At 54.3% G+C, this 20,302-nt stretch overlaps 5 protein-coding genes across 5 annotated transcripts; 1 reads left to right on the forward strand and 4 right to left on the reverse strand.

Moving 5' to 3' along the window:
• Positions 1-165: 165 nt before the first annotated feature.
• Positions 166-4,412, reverse strand: BKA58DRAFT_232660 (uncharacterized protein). Its single transcript, XM_046166508.1, has 3 exons — positions 3,220-4,412; positions 496-3,169; positions 166-436 (listed from the first exon to the last, which is right to left on the reverse strand). The coding sequence occupies exons 1-3, from the start codon at positions 4,318-4,320 to the stop codon at positions 249-251; spliced, it is 3,963 nt and encodes a 1,320-aa protein (XP_046021715.1). The 5' UTR covers positions 4,321-4,412; the 3' UTR covers positions 166-248.
• Positions 4,413-5,910: 1,498 nt separating this feature from the next.
• On the reverse strand, positions 5,911-7,615 carry BKA58DRAFT_322522 (uncharacterized protein; the record flags this gene model as incomplete). Its single annotated transcript, XM_046167853.1, has 5 exons — positions 5,911-6,393; positions 6,458-6,613; positions 6,662-7,120; positions 7,171-7,401; positions 7,448-7,615. 5 exons carry the CDS (start codon positions 7,613-7,615, stop codon positions 5,911-5,913), a joined length of 1,497 nt encoding a protein of 498 aa, XP_046021716.1.
• Positions 7,616-7,958: 343 nt separating this feature from the next.
• BKA58DRAFT_471971 (Mad3/BUB1 homology region 1-domain-containing protein) lies at positions 7,959-12,200 on the reverse strand. The gene is made up of 4 exons (XM_046175256.1): positions 11,101-12,200; positions 10,500-11,016; positions 8,510-10,447; positions 7,959-8,445 (listed from the first exon to the last, which is right to left on the reverse strand). The coding sequence occupies exons 1-4, from the start codon at positions 12,082-12,084 to the stop codon at positions 8,144-8,146; spliced, it is 3,741 nt and encodes a 1,246-aa protein (XP_046021717.1). The 5' UTR covers positions 12,085-12,200; the 3' UTR covers positions 7,959-8,143.
• Positions 12,201-12,689: 489 nt separating this feature from the next.
• BKA58DRAFT_404590 (uncharacterized protein) lies at positions 12,690-13,903 on the forward strand (the record flags this gene model as incomplete). The annotated part of the gene is made up of 2 exons (XM_046171851.1): positions 12,690-12,797; positions 12,953-13,903. 2 exons carry the CDS (start codon positions 12,690-12,692, stop codon positions 13,901-13,903), a joined length of 1,059 nt encoding a protein of 352 aa, XP_046021718.1.
• A 2,258-nt stretch (positions 13,904-16,161) lies between these two features.
• BKA58DRAFT_442853 (uncharacterized protein) lies at positions 16,162-18,415 on the reverse strand (the record flags this gene model as incomplete). The annotated part of the gene is made up of 2 exons (XM_046173938.1): positions 16,162-17,875; positions 17,922-18,415. 2 exons carry the CDS (start codon positions 18,413-18,415, stop codon positions 16,162-16,164), a joined length of 2,208 nt encoding a protein of 735 aa, XP_046021719.1.
• Positions 18,416-20,302: the final 1,887 nt, after the last annotated feature.

Raw genomic sequence — 20,302 nt, forward strand, 5'->3', positions numbered from 1 at the left:
TATCCCGTCGCTCGTTTCTTTCTTTCCCTCCTCTTTCCAGAGAGGCACTCATGCCTCTTCTCTCTTCGCGTTCTTGAGTCATGATGATATGTACGGTTTCATACCTGACCAGACCAGACCTGTTTCCACAGATCGTCTAGTACAAAACGCTTTAGGAAAGAAAGGAATCTCCATCTCATTACAAATCCCTTGCATTTAATTGAAAAGAACCATATTCACATACAGGTAGGCAGGCTTACGCTCTCTGCTTAAACCAAAACCCATTCACTGCCTCTCTTGATGAATTTATCCAACATCATAGTGACGTCGGTGAGAACGAAGCGGCAGATGTAGAAGCCGAAGAACTCTGCGGCGTGGCGGGTTGATAGCTCGAGACCGACGTGGGTGGGGGAGGAATGCTTGAGACCTGGATCTTCGACTTGGCGGGCGATTTGGTCTATAGCGCTGTTAGTTAATTCACAGTTATGATGAGAGATGACATAAAGGAAGACATACCCAATATTTGGACCGCATCGAATAACCTTGCCAAAGAACCCATGTACCCTGCATTAGGTCCCTCAAACACAACACCGGAAATGTCTCGCTTTGCGAAGCGGATGCTGGGCAGATTGGTCATGGGAAGGGTGGACATGATCAGAGTGTCCTTGGGCACTTCTGCACTCTTGGCACCACCGGCCATACCCGCGAGGTTGACGCCCGAGTTCTTCGATCGGAGTTTCCGCCACGAGGCAAGGTAGGATTTGCCCTGGGCAACAGCACCCTTGGGTTGATGGTCCACGGAACCATGCCTGCCGGAGGCGTCTGTTGATGATGCACCTTCGCCGACAGTGGTCGCATCTCTGAAAAGTGCGGTTACGGATTGTACACCGACTTCGTTACCTAGTTTCTTTGCTAGCTGGGCTTGCACCTGGTCGAGCACTAGTTCCAAAGACTGCATCTCTTCTAGGACAGCATCCGCGTCGTTTGTATCCACAGACGCTAGTTTTTGAAGGGCTGCTGTGAGCATATCGCAGTTGGCGACCTTGTCCTCGATGTTCTTCAGCTTGACGCCCTTTACTCGCCATACATCGCGGGGAATAAAGAGTTTAGTTGAGAGATAGCCACCGCGGGGATGCGCAATAGTCTGGTAGAAGCATCGCATTAACCAGAACGGTCTCAGGAGGTACGAATCCGGACATGGCTCCAGAGGGATCGGGGCGTTCGTGATGGCTGGGCTTGGCGAACCGGGCGAGAACGGTGAGTGGATATCGCTCTCGAACAAGTGCATCCCTCCACTCGGTAGACCATCGACGTTGAATGTGGGGACGCTGGGCGTTGGCATTGCCAGGCTGACATTGCTGGGTTTCCTGCCCGTAATGGAAAAGGTCGTGCTCAGTGGCGTTCCTATGGATGCATCTGAGCCATCTGGGCTGGATATCGACAAGTTGCGCTGTTTCAGGCTAAGAGAGGACTTGTTCTTCCTTATTCCCATCGCTGAGGTTTTTCCGGTCTTTGGCGAACCTGGTACAAGACCAGCCTCGTTGGAAACAGCATGGCCGAGGGCGGGCGTCGCGGGTGAAACCGTGGCAGCAGTCTCAGCGGGACTGTAAAGGGTGGGCTGAGGTGATGGAGCTCGAAGACCAGATTGTTGGGACGCTTGCGGCAGAGCGGGAAGCTTGAACGCGGAGTCTAGGGTAGGCTTGGTGGTGCTGAATGTTGGTGCCGCAGACTTGGGTTGGACGGGGAGGTCGGTAGGCGCATCCTTAGCTGGCACCGGAGGCTTCTCCGTGTGAGGTGCAGGCGGGACAGGCGGTACAGAAGTCTCTATTTTCAAAGACTTTGCATTTTGTCCCGATAACCTGCGGCTTCGTACTGAGGCTGCGTCCTTGGTTGCAGTAGTGGGCCGTGGTGTGGTTTCTGCGGTGTCGATCGTTTGCGATGCTTGTGACTCGGGAACCGTAGGCAACGCAGGCAGAGCGCCAGATGGAGCAGGCACCGCGGGCGGGGAATGAGCGGGTGGTTGCTTGGATGTCGGGTGCATCAGCTCTGCAACGGTTGAGAGTGACGTACCACCTGTTGTTCTGTGTGACGATACGGAGCTGTTGTACGCGCTTCCAGAAAAGCCACTCGAGTCTGACTGCCGCGGTAACGACGACTTTGTCTGCAGATCGAAATCAAAACCATCCAGCATGTACTCTCGCGTCATCTCATCCAGTAACCGCTCTTCCTCTTCGGCCTCGTCGTTGAACCTGATCTCGGCGCTTTCACGCACATGCGGAAGTCCCTCGCCCCGAAGCTGCGTCTCTTTGTAACGATACTTGGCCGCAGCAATGGCCTCTTCGCGTTCCGCCTCTCGCACGCGCTCCTTGGCCAATTCCACGTTACGCAACTTAGTCGCTATTAAATCACCGGGTGTAGAAATGTCGTCGTCGTAAGGTTCATATCCATCATCGTACGCAGCTTCGACGGCTGCGTCAAGCGCCGCATCGAATTCTGCCTCGGTTCCTCCGCTGTTGTTTCGTAGATGTTTTCGGCGCACTCCTCCAGGAGACATGGAATGAACTGAGGAAGAGCACGATGATCCGCCAGACTCATCAATAGTGTCAAGCCATGATGTTGACTCATTGCTGTGGACTCGCTGGTGATTTGACTTGACGGGCTGCTGTGGTCGTAATAATCGGCCGTACTCCTCGGGCTCGGACTCTTTACCGTCCGGGAGAGGAGATTTGGATCGCTTTGGAGAAAGCGGCGGAGGCATATACACGCGGTCCATCAACGATTCGGCAGTTGAGGATCGAACAGATGTGGTGGAAGGTGCAATTCGCCCAGGTGGGGGCTGTAGGTTGAACTGCGGGTTCTGCATGCCTCTTTGCACATCGCGGATGGCGGTGGAAATGACCGACTCACGAGGACCGTCGGAGCCCTTGCGAAGAGGCAGCTGCTGGTTGGGCGGCGGTGTAGGCTCGCCGGCTGGAGGGGTATCATATATGGAACGGTCGTTAACTATGCGAGATACTGTGGCAGTTTCAATCACTGCAGGTGGTTCATCGTCGTCAAGCAGCAGCATTGAGCGGTGTTCGTCCAGCGATTCCCCGCTCATAGGGCGTGCTGGTAGTGATTTGCCGCTATGGTTAGTGTAGCCGGGATCTAGCCGTCGCAGTTCTTCTATGCGGTTGGTGTATGTTACTCGCTACTGGAGTTAGTAGATAATCTTTACGAACAAAGCGTGCAGTGACTTACAATGGCATCCAGCTTCCGCCTGTCCTCTTCCTGCGAGCTGCGGATCATGACCTGCTGGAGGAGCTTGCAGGCATCCTCGTACGCCTCCATAGCGCCCTCGAAGTTTTGCGCATTGTCGAGCAAGACAGCGGTATTCGCCTTTTGCAGGGCACGCGACAGCATTGTCTTCTTGTCCTTCTCTCTCCGCTCGCGGGTGCGGGGAGGAGTGCCCTGGTAGTCGTCTAGCCTAGCGCTGGCGTTGCTCTCGTTGCGATGGTGATCCCTGCTGGGGCTGCGGGCGTGTGCTCTGCTCCCGGACCTGAACTGTTCTCTGCTCTGACTCCTGGAGTGGTCCCGTGAGGCGGCTTGTCTATGACCCGCACTCGGTGGGGGCTTTTGGGCGGGATCCCTAGGTGCTGCAACGGAGGGTCTGCGTGCTGTAGAGGGCCGAGCTGCGCCCGAAGTGGAGTCGTGCCTTGGGTCAGCCTCCTGAAGGACAGCAGGCGACCCGAGGGGCGACTTGCCCAGCACCTTTTCGGCCTTGGTGGTGCGAGATGGGGGTCTCTGGGACGGCGGAGGCTGCGTGGGTTTCGAGTTGAAGTAGTCGCGCTGCTGGAGGCCGGAGAGCAGGTTCGGGGTAAAGAGGCTAGACGCAGAGGGCGAGTTGTTGGTGGTCGAGGTGCTCGTGGGGGTGTTGGGGTCGTAGACGGTCGAGGGCAGGAGGATCGGGGGCAGCTGTGGTACCTTGGGGGCGCCTGTCACCGAGGATGGGGGGTCGTATGCGGGAGAGCGTGGGCGGTGTCGGCGGGGGCTCGCGGTGGGCGAGCGAGGGGCAGAATTGGCGATGCGAGCGGGCGATTCGGGGCCATTGGCGGCAGTGGCAGGCGTCGCCGTGTTGGCCGTGGTGATGCTCAGCTTGCGCGAGAAACTCGGGTGGTGCTGGTGGTGCGGGTGGTCGCTCCTGCTGGCTTGGGTGCCCGGGGCCTGGGACCAGCGGTTCAGATTGGCAGAGGCAGAGGCGGAGGCGGAGGCGGCGGCTGCAATGGCCTCTGCTGCACCGTTGGCAGCGCTCGAACGGCGTCGTGTGCTCGTGGGCGGGGGCGGAGTGGCCTGGATATTCATGTTGTCGGCATCGACGTCCACGGTTGTCGAGGCAGGAAAGCGTGTCTCAGGCCAAGCCAGCGGTTAATGCACGGCGCATGCAGGCATGGTTGCCACAGGCAGGAACGCGCTCAGGCGGGCGGCGATGGTGCAACGGGGCGTGGCGGCGGACGGTGTGCTCGCGAGCTGTGGTGCAATGTGCTGTCTATCTCGAATATGTCGTACTTGGACGAGCAGCCGCCCTGTGGAGAGCAGCAAGCCGCCAAGTCGCAACCCGCAAAGCCACCCAGGGGTCTTCCAAACCCGGCTTAGGCCAGAGGGTCGCTACCCCTGTCCAGATGTCCTGCCCGGCCGACCCGGCTGCCTCTGCTATCGTGCTAGCCAGTGCCCGGACGAACACCAACTGAGCCCACGACGCTGCTGCAGCACGCAAATCCCTCTGCTCTAGCTCCTCTGCTTTAGGGGCCCTAGACGTCCCGCCTCGGCTTCATGTCTCCTGCGCGCGGCCTCGTCGGGCTGCCTGAGGAATCCATTGCATACTACCCTCCCAGACAGTACGTTTCAGATGGTCTTCCCAGTTGGACCCTGGCCTCTGCTGCAGGAACAGACTAGCAGCTAGGCCCTGTGGCTGCGCTTGATGGATGCCCAGTCTTCGGCATGCTCTACACACACCTCTCCATAGCACAACACCCGGGTTCCTGACTTGCCGCAGAACTATGCATCTGCTCCATGACCCTCTCATCTGTGAGATCTCAACAGCCATCGGCGATCGCTACGTCCCTCTCTCTTCTAGTCTCCCTTAGTCCATATCATGCTTCTTCCCCGTTCCCCGTTCTCCATGCACATCTCCACTTCCGTTTCCCATTGCAACAAAAACAAACCTCCAATGCTCAATCCCGTCGGCGCCTGCACAATCCTCCCGAATTCGATGCCGAAAAGTCCATGTCTCGCAATGGCATTGTTCCCTCACCGCGACGTGTGAAAACTGACTCCTACTGCAAACCCAACGCGTTCGCGTCGCCTGCGCTCATGGCAGCCCGACGCCCGAACATCACAATTCGCCAATTCGGTCCGTTTGCCACGCGCTCCAAAGGCCCATGTCGCGCCTTGCTATCAAACACACGGGTCCCAGCAGCGCGGTCGTATCGCGTATACGATAATCGACTGATACTGACACATGCCTAAACTTACAAATTCGCGCTCCACTTCCGCCCTTTCTGACACGAAAAGCATCGCCAACAAGCAAGTCTGCATCACGTAGCAACTCAACACGTGGCACATTGGTGGCTTCATGATTTCTTTTCCCGGTCCTTCTCACTACAGATACCTTGCTGTCTGTATTAGGACCGCCCGTCAGCGTTTTCGCCTCCCCGCAGCCTTCTATAGGCTGCTTTGCCAGCCGTCATGGTCCGTCCCTGATCATATCTGCTGTTTGGGGACCGCCATCTCTCGTTTCATGCATTACCGTTATCGCGTCATGGACATCGATCATGCTCAACCCTGCCAAACGCTCAACTTCATCAGCACTAGTCGCCGTCTCTCCGGTCTTCCACTTCCATGTAGTGAACTTGTAATCCACCTTTGCTATGCGTCTACCATCGCGACTCATCTTCAGTGCAAATCTGTCATCATGTCCTCCTCAGCTTCGAGGCCGTCATCCCATGCCGTATCCATGGCGTCGCCGTTGTTGGTCTGCCTCTTGTTCAGCCGCTTCTGGTTCTCCACGTACTCTTTGGTGAGCGTCATCCGGTAGTCGGCGTCCTTGACTTGGTCGGCGAGTATGTTGGTACGGCGCGTCTGCTCAAACAGCGCTTGTTGTTGCTGCTTCTCGCTCTTGGCCAAAGGTCCTTGCGTTGGGTCCAAGAAGAAACGTAGTACGATCCCCGCATTCGCCTTGTCCGTCTCCTCTAGCCGTGCGTTCAAGTGCCCATCCTTGATCAATGTGTCAATGTATCGAGCGATCTCGTCCGCCGGTGCCCCCAGGTGGTGCGCAATGTTTGAGACTGGAATTGCCGAGTACGTCCGTGACAGCCGCGAAACGTAGGCCCGTGTCTGGCTGCTGATGAGTTCGTTGACGAGACCAGCATTGCCGTCCTACGCGTCTTGTTAGTGTTTATGAAACAAACGTTGGATGTTTTGCAGTGCATCATGACCATACCTCTGCCCAGACCTCACTACCAGCTTGCACCTGAGCCTTCAGCTTCGACATGTTGTCCAGCTCCTCATATGCGTCCGCCAGGGCTTCGTAGGCTTTCGACGCAGCTTTGACATCCTTGATCGCGCTTCCGTTCGAGGTCCGTGGGCAAGTGCCCACCTGCGCATGTCAGCGTGTCCCGGGATATACTGTTCAGCTGTGACATACCTTTCCCTCTACAAGACAGCTCACCAACACCCACTTCTTGTATGCCTCCAACATCAAGCCGTTCGCTGTTTTGGCCGTAGGTATAACCAGCACGTGCTCCAGAAATTGTTGCGCCTTCTTGAATTGCCGAAGGCCCAGGTATGCCTGGGCACCTAGAACATAGTACTCTTCTATATCCGTCAGCGACACCTTGTCTGAATGTCCAGAGTTCTGATGTATGTATTCCCCGCTGCTCGCGACGTCCGCACATGGTACTGAGTATTCAAGGCCGTCACGGACAACGTTGGCAATCTTCTGGGGAATACTGTGGATATAGTTGTCGAGAATTGGTTCGGCCGCGGCGTATGATCGCGTCTCCATGCAAAGACGTATGAAGGACAGGTGTACTGAGGTAAAGGTGCCCGTGGATGGATCGAGTCGAGCCATAGCTGACCGTATCGGCGCAATAGCTAGGCTTGCCTGTAGTAGTCAGCATCTCATACTAGCGAATACCGTTGTGTTGGACGTACCGAATCGCATGCCCGCGCAATCGCCTCGGTCTGCTCGACAAGATGTCTCCACTCCTTCCCAACGTATCGTAGCTGTACAGGGTCTGCAGTCTCTAGGAAGAGCACTAGCTGATTCCACAATGCACCACCGGGCTGCAGTGTATCTGGTACGTTTCTCTTCTCGAGGATAGCGGTGATGCGGTGGCGGAGAGCAAAGGCGTATGCTATTGAGTTTACGGCGGGGTTGAGTATCTATAGAGTTAGCGGTTTCCAGGTTGTTACCACAAGCTTACCTTACCGAAAGAATGTCTTGGTTCGTATTTGCGCCCTTGGACCATTGTGACGATGGAATATTATTCAGTTGCGTGACAAATGATCGAGCCTTTGAATCATATTCGCGCCTTTTTACGAGGTCCGGGCTGTCCGGCTGGAACGACAGTAGTATAGAGGTGAGTTCGGCCGACATTGTCGCGTCGGTGTGGAGGGATGTCGTGGTTTGAGCACGTATGCAAGGCGGAGGCGGCGATGTAGGGAGGGGTATCGTATCGCTATTGCCTGCGTATTCCCAGTGCAGTAAGTTGGATCGGTTCCAGTAGATATCCTAACCCGAATGGAGGTATTGGGTTGAATAGCGAAGACAGAGGTGTGTTGCAATTAAATGTTGTTTGTCGAGGCGGAGGTGACATAGCTCTCCGCGTCCGCGAGCTCAAGGCACCTACGCACGGACAACGGGCAGTTACCCCACTAGGTGCCACCTTCGCTGTGGCGGTGCACTAGATGCGCCGCCGTCATCAATACAAAAGCCAAAGGTAACAGAATCCGAAGTCGACGTAGACTTCTAGAGATTTTTAGCCTTTTCATTGAATGAGGTGAATGTACAAGCAAATATTTCAAATCCATTCGTCATTCCCAGTGGTATCATCTATCCAAACCCTACAGTAAAAAACCTCCAAAACTCCAAACATTATAAAAAGGAGTACACGAACGAGCCATGTCATCTCTTCTTCACTGCATCCTCCATGCGTCTGATAAGCGTCTTCAGACCAACACCCTTCTCGCAGCTGCTCTCGAGATACTCCTCCATCTTCTCCCTCACCTCTTTCATACCCTTGAGCACCGGCATCTTCCTCCCTTCTTCACCCTCAAGATGCATGAGCGGATTCAATAGTAAATCAAGGCATGAGTGCCAGATATCTGTCTGCCAGTATCGTTTCAAACTCTCCTTAATCTTGTACGTCTTGGTAGCCCCAGCACCGAGAGTCGCGCCACGTTCGGCGATCGTAGAAATGTATTTGCCTGCAGAGGTAGAGGTACGAAGTCAGTATATGTCTCAAATGCACTTTGTACAGCCAGGACTAACCAAAAAGTAGATTATGCACAATCCCTGCGAGACCGTGGTAGTCGATCTGGTAGGTCCACGGACGTAGTTCGCGCATTTCCGCGCAATCGGCTTCTGTCGTGGGCCAGTCTGCGATGAATTGAACGTCTGGTTTGAAAGCCTTCATATCGATACCGCGGCCAAAGTCGATCAGCGAGACGCCCTTGGCGGACCAGCCGTCCCGCCCATCGCGCTTGTATTCGGAATCCCAGTGCTCATCTTTTTGTAACGCGTCGAACCGGACGAGGATGTTGTCGCTTTTCAGATCGCCGTGGATTACTCCCTTTGAGTGAAGCGCCTCGACTGTGCGGAATAGCTCGATAGTAAAGAACATGGCTAGCTGCTCATCCATGACGCCATTGTCTCCCCTGGACAAGTTCACGAGATCGAGCAGGGTTCCCTGGTCTCTAAATTCCTCGACGAGGTAGCATTCGTCTTTGAAGACGTGCATTTCGTACGCGTGAACAATCGAATCAGCCGCTCGAGATACACCCAGTCGTCGCTTGGCCTGTCGCATGATGTAAAATTCCCACGGCGTTGGTGGATCTTCCATTTTGATAGCTTCCAGATTTTTGCGCTTCAGGCCGAATTCGCCTTTGCCCATCTGCGAAGGTTTGTTTTCATCGTCGTCGTCCTCGGGATCTCGACTCTCAACAAGGTACACTGGAGCAAAAGCACCTTTCCCGAGCTCGCGTTTGACGGCGTATGTCCGCTGAGTGGTGGGGAATTTCAAGGTGGGGCAGACTGTAAGATTGGCCGTCTTGTCGTTCGCGCCCTTACCCGATTTCAGAGCCTTGGTGTACTTGCGGATGTCGGCTCCCTTTCCATAGCTCTCCTCTGTGTCTGCGTAGTAGCCATCGTAGCTATCGAGTGGTGGCTGGATTTCTTGTAGGATGACCTTGCGGATGTTCTCGTCAACCGGATTGCACTGTGCGTCCTGGATGATGGGGCCGTTGGGCTTTGATGGCTTTGGCGCAACCTCTTTCGCAGCCAACGGTTTTCGTTGCGGTTCGGCGACGGGCTCTTTGGGTACTGGTTTCGATTCTGTCAGGGCAAGCTTCGCAACTTTCCCTGACCCATCAATAACTTGACTCAAGATATCTGAGAAGGCGCTACCGCAAGTATCATCATCATCGTCGTCTTCAAGGATGTCAGTGGTACCTTTTGACCGTGATGGTGTCTTAGTCGCGGCAGTAAAGTAGTCCTTGTTTGCATAAGCAGTGGCGATGCCCAAGGATGACTCCGTCTTCTCGACGATGGGTGTCATGAATGGCAGACGGTTGTTGGCTGCCTGAACGGGGTCTCGGTAGGGCTGCATAGCTGGAACGTAGTCCTCCGGTGGAACGGGAACGAAGCGGGTAGGTAGCGATGTGGGCGCTGAGGGCGAGGTCGGAGTGACGACATCAGACTCCTGCTCCTGTTCCGCATCGACATCTGCGCGTGTCACCTCGTCAAAAGAATCATCCCGAGAATGATCAGAATGCTCAGACTCATCATCTGATTCATCCTCTTGGCCATCTTTAGGCACGTGCTTGCTCTCGGTAAAGTCAGACCACGCAGAGGCACTCTTGGTGTCTGAAGCGTCGGAATCGCTTTCATCCTCGGCATCAACATCCAGTACCCTGGTGCCGAGTGTGAAATCTCCAGCGGTTGTCTCATCCCCGAATTCACTTGTAGCGCCCGATATGCGACCGGTTGCCGTACTTTCGGCACCACTCGTGTAGTCGTCCTCATCGTCACCGCTGCTCTCGTCACCGCTCTGATTCTCTGAAGTGTTCTCATCGGCATTCTTGAGTGGTTCGTTGAATATGTCGTAGATCTCGTCCATTGCTTCCTTGGTGTGGAGAGTCATTGTGGTCTCCGGGCCTGTCTTCTTTCGCCGGATTTTAGGCTTCGCTGGAGAATCCAGATTGGCTTGGACTATGATATGTAAGTACACAAGTGAAAGTCTTATATCCAATCAAACACTCACTTGTCTGAGTCTCTCCGCGAACTTCCTTGACCTCCATGACCTTGATTTTTCTAGTCCTGTTGGCACGCTCCTCTCGTCTCGCCTTCTTAGCAGCCCGTGCCTTGTCTACATCTGCCTGTGAAGGCGGCGCATTTTCGTCGTTGTTCATATCATCGTCAACGCTGCCTTTCAGGGGCACGGTCTTGGGCTTAGGGGGCTGTTCGTAATCCTGTTTGGGCGCTAGAGGCGCGGCCTTTGGCTTTGGTCTTGCAGCAGCTTCTGCCTCCTCAGCTGCTTTCCTTGCCTGCTTCTGCTCTTTGCGGCGGATAGCATCCCAATCGTGGTCCATCCACCCCCTGTATTTAGCTCGAAGTTCTTCAAATGAGTATTCCTCTGACATGGGGTCCTCATGGTTAGGGTAAACCTGCTCCAAATCTACAAAGACTACCTCAAGCCTGCCTGTCCTTGGATTGACCGCTTGCTGATGTTCACGCAATGGATGGGGGCTGACATTTTCGTCATGGGGATTTGATTTGGTCTGAATACATGTATGGCAAACGCCCACCAATTAGTCCTGTGATCGTAAATATATGAAGGGGCTGATGTAGGCAGATCAACTCACCTCATCCTTGAAAATTGACATCTTTGGCACGCCCGTGTTCTTCTTTCCGACCTTCAGAGTCTCACCAGCCCAAGGCCGCGCCTCCGTTGCGTTCTCCTTCTTGCGGTCTGCGAGCGATCCAATGCTATCCCATCCTTCCATGCTACCAGTCGAGCCAGGCCTTGCGGCATCGTCACCATCTGAAAAGATGGCAAGCTTCGCCTTCCCGGAGCGAGAAGCGCCTCCAGCGGCCTTAGGCTGACTTTGTGGTTGTGGGCTCGGCGCACTCGGTGATGCATGCGCAAAGGGGTCCATCTTAGCGGCGAGGGCTGGACGAACGGCAGGGAGTGCGGGGCTTGAAGGCTCAGGAACCTCTTGTGAGCGGTTCTCGAGACGATGCTGGAATTCCCCGTACTTGCGAATCAGGCGCTCGACTGGACGGGCCTCACGGTCAATGCCCAAGTTGTATATCTCCTCTGCTTGTGTGAAACGACCCGCGCCTTCTAGCCAGGCGGCGAATTCTTCGTAGAACAGCGCAAGGTTCTCGCCGATGTTGTGTCGCGCAAGGTATGCGAATGTCTCCCGCGGCGCATCTGAGAAGAGATGGATGTAGTGCAGCCACAGCTTGAGGTAGCGGGCGTCGTTCTTGTACTGCGGCGAGGATTGGAAGGCTTTGGTTGCGCGCTCGAGCAGTGGGCAGAGTTGCGATTGAGGCGTGTTTTGTGCGGAGGGGTATGAGTCGAGCGTCCACTTGACATAGCGGTCGTAAACATCTAACGGGTCGTCCGAGTCGTCAATCGCCATGAGCTCCTTCTCGAACTTGAGGCGGGCCGCGCTGTTTGCATCCTGCATCTGCGAAGGAGACAGGGTCTGACCAGTGCCGGAAGTCAATGGTGGCGTGTATAGCTGCGCGAGCGCTTTGGCGGAGCGGCCGCTGGGGATGCTCTGGATGTTTTCCTTCTGGCCTTCAATCACCTCGAAGTCGACAACGTCGTCGGAACCCATGGCGCCGGGTGGGGGGTATCACAAACAAAGAAGAAGAAAAAGGTGGGTATCAGAAGTACAGGTACAGTACCTGCTGTCGTTGTTGCCGGAAGCGGATGTGTATACCAACTCAGGGTACGCGGGGTTTGCATGTGGGATGATACGCTAGAACGCGCTTTGTCCTCTCTTACCCTGGACGGTATCGTTGCCCCGACAACATTGGACCGCCACCCACCACGATGGACACAACGTACTGTATGAGACAGTTCAACCACAACCGAGTTGTTAAGCACTCACAGGCGTGACCCATACATGCAGAGCTCTGTGTCGCGTGTCCTCTGCGCCATACATTAGTATTACAGTCGAGGTTCACAGAATTTCAAGGTAGACTTCAAGGTAGACTTCTAGGACTTAAATTATAACCGTTCTCCTGGTATAAGTCAGCGGCGCATTCTTCTGATTAACTTAACTACATACCGTTCATACACTCCGACATATTCCCAGCTTACAGAACCATCACCAACAGGAAGTGTTAGAGAATCCGCGACGACAACGGCAACAACAACCATAAGCAAGAAAAGAAGCATCCTAGAATAGAAGAGCGACCCCTTTTCGCAATACTCAGCATGCCTTCGCCATATCTGCTATCATCAGAATCACCTGCGCCGCCAGTTGCAACCTCTGCCGCGGCTTCAGTCCCGCCAATCTCAACCACGTCACTGGCAGCATCTATGGTAGCTTCAACACCAGCTTCGATGTCACCAGAGCGTTCAACCGCCTCCCCGACATCGGTATCAGTATCGCTATTAGCATCAATATCTGCCGCGCGCTCCGCGGTCTCAGCAGCGCGCTCAGCGGAATCGCCTTTAGCTTCTACATCAGCTCCAAGATCAGTAGCGCCTTCTCCGCACCAAGCTCTGCTGATGACGCGGAGTTGCAGAGGGCTATTATGCATTCTATTCTCACCCACGAACATGAGGAGGGGACATGCAGACATCTAGACATTAACGGCTGGGAGCTTCATGACCTTGAGGCCAGCGACGATTATCTAGATGGCCTGTCAGATTCGGCACTACTCCAGGTTGCTGATGCCCAGCAATCAGACACCAATAGCCAGCACTCACGTACCGATGCCCAGCACCCAGACACTCATGCCCCGCTCGAAGCCGGCGACGACCACCTAGCAGAGTCTGGCGACAGCGACTATCTAGAGGACCTAGCAAATTCTAGGCTACTCAAGACTGTCGGTAGAGTGCCAGGCGAACAGCTTCTCAATGCTGAGGCAAGCCGAGATGATGTGATCAACGATGTCCACCCAATGTTCCCTAAGCTTTCTCCCAATAATCCACGCATTCGACGCTTCAAGAACAGTGTCTCAAAAGCACAGCATGTACCACATGTTATACCATCAAGGCAGATATCGCCTGCATGCTGGGCATCTATTGACCCTGTTGTTGATGCATGGTGGGATGACGGAATTGAGGATGAGCCTATCCTCGCTAACCCACCTTCCTGGTTGCTACAGGCGAAAGAGAAGAGGCTGAAGTGTTCGGGTACCCTAGATTCCCCCTTGCTGATCGTTGGCACGTATCCTACAGCGGCAACGTATTCGACTGTCCACCCCAACGTTGCGACGACCGACGACCCATCCAATCAGTCGATGAACGCAGTAATCCGCAAATTTGGACACTCGCTGCCTACTAACACACGCCCATCGATGGCGATCCTAGATTGGGTCCCAATCAGGATGCATCGCGGCGACATCGCCAGGTCGCGGCCCGGCCAACATACCAGCAAGGATCCATTCCGCTATCTGCCTCCCAATCTCCTCAAGCATTGAACGGAGCATACTTGGAAGGCGATCCGCCTTTCCAAAGCCAAAGTAATTGTTGCCTTGGGTCAAAACTCGCATTTGATGTACCACAAGTTCCTTCAATGCGCTGGCATACACCACCAAGTGGTCTGGGGCCCAGGCCCACGCACATCCCCACTGACCATGGCCGCAATCATCGAAGAGCGCGAAGACGGGAACATTGACAGGGTCGTTCTCTTTGTTAATCACCCTGAGTCTTACGCTCTAAATCGAGGGCAATTGTATGACAAGCCAACTCTAAGGCTACTAGTTGTTAAAGAGTGTTTGTATGATATCGTTTCGGTATATCTTGGCGACCAAGAGCTCCTACCCGCTTATTTGTCTTCCATGGAATACGTGCACCTTTATTCACTCGGCTGGCATTTCAATATGTCTTTCCTGAAGACCGCTAACCAACAGCCATTGAGAACCGCGTTGATGGTCCCCATGATCTCATCTTGGTACAACATTAGGCACAACTTGAAATCTTATCGGTCTCTCAGCGATGCAGACAGGGCCAGATTTTTGCGGGTAGCTAAGGATGTAGGAATTCCAACGGGCAGAATTGGTAAGATGTTCTGGCGGATGAGGTCTACTGTCGCAATGTACGGTCCGTATGGCGTAACGTTCAGTTCGATCCATGCCAGAGGCGTGGATAAAGGACGAGAACGAATTTAGTCACTAAGGGCATCAGCGAAGACGACAAAGGTGACGAAGATGCGAGGAGAGCGGGGTAAGCGGGTTGCAAAGAAGAGGGCAATGGACGATCGGATGTCTGATCAGGAGTTCTCTGGAGACGAGACGATGTTGCCATCATAGTAGAAGAAGAGGAAGGGCTTGATGGCGGACTAGTCGAAGAGCGAGGATGTCACAGATGCCACAGATGCATGCGTTTATCTACATGTCTATATGTATATCTAAACAACTAGCGTTACCAAACTTCTATTATCTATTCGTTCGTGTATCAGCTCTTGTTTCGCCGATGCTTTCCGTATCAAGAAGACCTGATTAGGTACATGCATATGGATTAGTCTCGTTGCCAATCGTGAAGCCGAAATTCTTCATCAAGATGCTGGCAAAATGGTCGAATCGAAGGTTGTATGTGTCGAGATCGATGAGTAATTCTGGCTTCGCTCTCTCGTCGCCGGAGAGTAGCGACTTGACAGGGACGACGCAACGATATTCCTGTTGGCCGACTATTTCGATGCGCATGTGTTGTAGCTGGAGGAGCGGCGAGACCTTTTTCTTTGGCGTGATGCGAATCTGGTACCTAGTACTTGTCGGGAATTGTATGTTCCTCAAGTGAGCGTAGGCGCGTCTTGATCTTAGCAGCGGTAGATGAAATAGACCTCTACACCATGTGATGACGCCACTTCGTTAGACAATCACTAAGAAGCAGGATATGGCTGTCAGGCTCTTTCCAGATACTCCATGCATCGGAGGAAGCATCCGTATCTGTATGTAGATCTTTCCGGTATATGTTGTCCTTGCGGTGAGGGTGGACATGTACCTTTCGAAGCAAGTAGTACTCGCCGACCGAGATGTTAAATCCAGCAATAAAGTTCACTTTGCTATGTCACAACAACATAATCGCCTGTCTCTGGGCGTTTGCCGCAGCAGGTCACAATAAACCACATGTAGGCAATATCGTATGAGAAAAGCATATACAAGCATGTTAAGAATGTCCAAGGACAACTATTGACCCTCCCAGCTTCTACCAATTACCAATGTTCATCGTCAGTGACCCGTCCCATCAGAAACAGCACGACAGCATATCCTAATAGAGAGTCGTCATGTAAAAATAGAAAGCGATCCTAACAAACAACTCCAGACTCCCGCTGTGATACGATCGGTTTGGTATATCCCTAACGACAGCAAAAAAGCCGAATGCACGACGAAACAAGGGAAAACAAAGGGAAAATGACATATGCCGGATCGGGGTATCCCAAGGAAGTTCGAGCAGAAGCTCCGATTGGTATCATATGAAAAGGCGACAACAAGAGCCCTCACCGTTGTTGGCGATTTCTGAAGTGAAGGGCAAGGGAAACAAAGCAAAAGATCGAGAGAGATTGTCATGTGGAACTGGATAAAAGCACCAGACATGTGTATCATTGCGTAAATCATAGGGGATTCGTTATTGTTCTTTGAGGTCGTGACATCGTGGGCGTGCTTTGAAAAACTCGACGTAAATTGATGATGGCGATGTGTAATGTAAAGGCGGTGAGGAAGCGATCAGCTGACCTGACCTAACGGTTTTCCACGGCTTGCTGCTCGCCAGTGGCCACGGCCACAAGCGCTTCCAAGCGTCTCATGTCAGTGTTGGCGGTCTGCTGCGGTAGCGGATGACCGAAAGCGGGTCCCCGCTCGGGTTCTCGTTCTCGTTGCGGACGATAGCTTGAGCTCGAGTTGGAGAGGCTGTGGCTATGATAATGGTGCGGTTGCGATTGTAATGGATGCGGCCTTTCCATGATTGATGCTTGCGACTTGTAATCTTCGACGACTGGCGTTTCAACGTATCCATTGCTGCCTACAATGCTAGGGTGATGCTCAAAAATAGTCCCTGGCGTGGGAACACCTTCGCTACTGCTAGAATCTTCAGGGGACGTTCTCTGCATAGCTCGTTGTGGTTGACTGACAGGTCCGTTGTACCAGGCTTGGCGCTTGTTCTTTCTGGGCGTCGTAGGCTGTTCCTGCGAGGTCCTTGGCGAAGCGCCAATGGAAGGGATCTGAATTGGCTGAACGTTAGAAGGTTGCCGACTAAAGTATCCATGAGCTGTCGTAGGGCGTGTAGCATTCGCTCGTCCGGTACTGCCAGGATATGGCTGTGACCATTGTTCTCTCTGAGAACTTGGGCCAGCAATGTTAAGACGGTCAATCTCCCAAGAGATACTAGTTCGCTTATGATGACCCCTGTGAGGCGGGTGCTCCATCGGCGCATGATATGTAAGTGGGCGAGCTGGGGCGTCTACTTGCATTGGACTTGGCTGGCGTCGAGGAAGCGGAAGTGGAGGGGGTGCATGGTCGAAACTCTCGATACCGGGAAGTCTCGTAGTCTGAGAAGCGGCGGGCATCGAGGTGTAGAGGGGTCGGGAGTCGTCGGGAGTCTGGTGATATCCAAGTCCACTAGTCGCTGGACGAGGACCAGTGTGGCCAGAGTAAGTTCCTGGATGCCAAGTACGTCGCCTCCAGTCCGCATCTGCGTTTGAATCTCTCCTTGACTCTGAAAACTGAGATGCTGTAGGGCTTGCATATGCGCTACTTTGTGCTGAGTAGCCGGGTGCGGCAGTCGACTGGAGAGGTGTGATATACGTAGGTGGACCCTGTCCTGGTGGGCCAGAGAAAGGATTACCACTAGACGAGATGGACTCTCGACGTCCTGGAAGAGGTGGCCCGGCCCATGAGACTGGTCTTGACGAAGACGAAATGGGAGATTGTATAGTGGACCCGAAGCGAGCAGGGCTACCAGTAACTGTCGAGAAGGTAGCGGATGTGGGCGTTGTAGGCGCGTTGGATTGCGTGTCATATTCAACCGGTCCGGGGCTCCCCATCATCGGTGGGTCGTACGCATTCACTTGCATTGTGTTGAGCGACAAACGAGCCCTAGCACTAGCACCGCCATCACTAGCCATGGCCAAAGGTGGTGGCCTCCGCCGAATATCGGGAGAAGGCGCCACACTCATAGTCGAGGCGGTAGAGATTATGCTGGAAGCTGAGAGGTTTCTGCTGTGGCCCCTACTGTGACCACCTGTACTGCCTAGTGTGTTCGCTCGAGATCGGTTTCCGGGTGGTCTTACTCTGTCAGTCCGGATCTGCCTTTGGAACCTCGTGCCTGTCGCAGCTAGCGATTCCGAAGGTATGTCTTCGTTGACATGAACTGTTTGGGCATGTTGTCGGAGATTGTCGAGCCGCGAGAATCGCCGGGAACAGTGACATTGGAAGGGTCTTTCCCCAGTATGCTTACTGCAGTATGTTAGCAATGTAACGTGCCGTATGACGACGGACGTACCGAATGTGTCGCGCCAGATGCTCACTCCTTGTGAAGCTTAGATTGCAAGGCGGAAAGTCCGTGCAGAAGAAGCGTTGTCCCTTCTTCTTTTTAGACGGCCGGTTCGAATCGCTGGTTACGCTATCGTTATCCGATCCATCCTTCTCATCTTCATCGCCATCACCCATATGCACATCCTGTCCCGAAGTTGTTGGCCTATGCGAGTCCTCTCTACTCTGTTCGCTCTTGTTCGAAGCTGAAGGTGTCTCGCTCAGCTCGCGGCCAGGTGTAAACGGCGACGAAGGCAGTGGTCGCTGGCCAACAAGTCCCGCAAAGGTGTTGCGTGTGGGCGTCTTAGCCGATGGATCTTCAGCACGGATCTCTTCGGTCGCTTTCGATTCAGCAAAGAACCTGCTGTTCGGTCGAGGAGTAGTCGGCGTCGTCTCGTCACCCGGGCGGCCCTGTGGCGCATCTGGGACCGATAATGTGGTGTTGACTGCTTGGAAGGTAGACATGTTGGGAGAGGCGGTGACCAGCAGTCTAACGATAGCCGCCTCTTGTTCCGTGTCGTGCTGAGTGAGCTGCGCAGGCCTACACGGAGACGAGGCGCGTATAGCTTACGACCTGCACGACGGAGCTCGCTTTGGTAGCGCCAGTGATGTAAAACTGGAGAGTTAATGCAGGCGCAGGTCCCAGGCGGGTTGCCTCGAGCGGCGCAATCAGTGTGATACTGCGGGTGGTCCCTTCCTGGAGCGGATGTGGGAAGGCTGAAACGATATGATGACGAATAGAGGGCGGCGTTGCAACAACATCCGGAGTCAGCGCCCAGCGAGCAAAGTCAAAGAAAATCTACGAGGTCGTGTAAAATTCGATCGTTGCGTCGTAAAATCGTCAAGTTGAGGTCGTCCAAAGGTGCACCAGTGGTGAGGGTTGAGCAACCACGGATACTCGGACTTTGGGCTGGGTATGATAAGGCGCGGGATGGGATGCCTCAGGTGGCGGGGAGATTGGCCCCTCTTTGACGCAAGACTCGATGCGCACAAGGGCTCGAGCAGGAGCGGCAGGATGCGGCTCTTGTGGCGATGCAGCTAGACTGTGCAAGACCCGGGTGTGAAGGCAGAGGAGCAGGTGTCGATGCAGGAGAGCGGGATTAGAACGAACTCGCGATTGCGTCGCAAATGCATGCGAGGAGGGGTTGGTAAGGCACAGGACGGGATCTTAGCGGCTTTGTCGTGCGCCCTGGACGGACGGCCTGGCAGAAGGCTGGGGTTAGAGTCCGATCCACTTTGCGACGAAGGCACATCTTGCCTGCAGATCCTTGGAATTAGCGATGCTTGGCCCGCCGACCCAGACATGATGAAGAGGTGCAGCTGAAGCCCAGAGCACGCTCGTCCGCCTGTCAGACCACAGTACGTCTGCAAGCCCTGATGAGCAGCACGCATCTGCCGTCAAGCAATCGGCCTGGCTGCAGGACATGGCATCATATCGTGCGGCGGGGCACTGGGCAGCACTGCCTGTTTCCGGTTGCTAAACAACGGTCATGGCACATGCTTGCAGCGATGGGTCAAGAACCTGACTATTTGCTCTAGGTCGTGCGTTATGGCCGGGACCTGAGCACGCTGGATATTGATGACGAAACACCTACCAACGCCCGCTGCCGTTTCACGTGTTATCAGATAGATCGGGACCATGTTGGCTGGCTATGCCATGGACGCGCCGGCGCGTTTGGCCAGTCCCTCAAGACAAGTTGCGCGCTTGGAAGAAGACAGCCATAAGCAGACCAGCATGGCGTCGGCCTCCTGGCGAAGCTGACAGTGCCATGCCCAAGTAATTGGTTGACGCGGATAGTCGCTGCAAGCTAGCAGCGTGGGCGAGCGCCGATGCAAGGGGACTCGACCAGATCCACAGAAAAGTGTTGTACCTTTGTACCTTGCCGAAGCGAAAGGCTAGCATCCGTGATTCTGCCGGACTTCAGCGACTCAAATTTTGCGTCTTGCAGCGCGCGAAGGGCGCCAGAGGCTGTTGGACGAGGCGGTCAGAGACGATAGTGTGTCCCCTGGCGTTGCCTGGCGTTGGGCTTTGAGCGGTGCGTGACAGTTTGTCGCCATCACACTTTATAGCTCGGAAGCGCTGACAGAAAGGCGGAGGACCCAGTGGCCCGACTAGTTCCTGGCAAGCAATGTATGATTCGGTGGAATCTGGCGGACAGACGCGGGATGATACCATGGATCGCGAATATCGTGGTCATCTGCGCAATGCGCCTCGTTTGCGTCGTCTGTACCGTACTTTGTCCCTTGTGTGCTTCAAGATTCCGCTTCCGGTGCCTAGGCGAGACGCAAAATCGCTATTGACACGTTGCTTAGGCGCATACCCACACGAGGAGCGTGCGCCGTGCCTACAAA

Source organism: Alternaria rosae (genome assembly GCF_020736505.1).
Source record: "Alternaria rosae strain MPI-PUGE-AT-0040 chromosome Unknown BKA58scaffold_9, whole genome shotgun sequence".
Lineage (NCBI taxonomy): Eukaryota > Fungi > Ascomycota > Dothideomycetes > Pleosporales > Pleosporaceae > Alternaria > Alternaria rosae.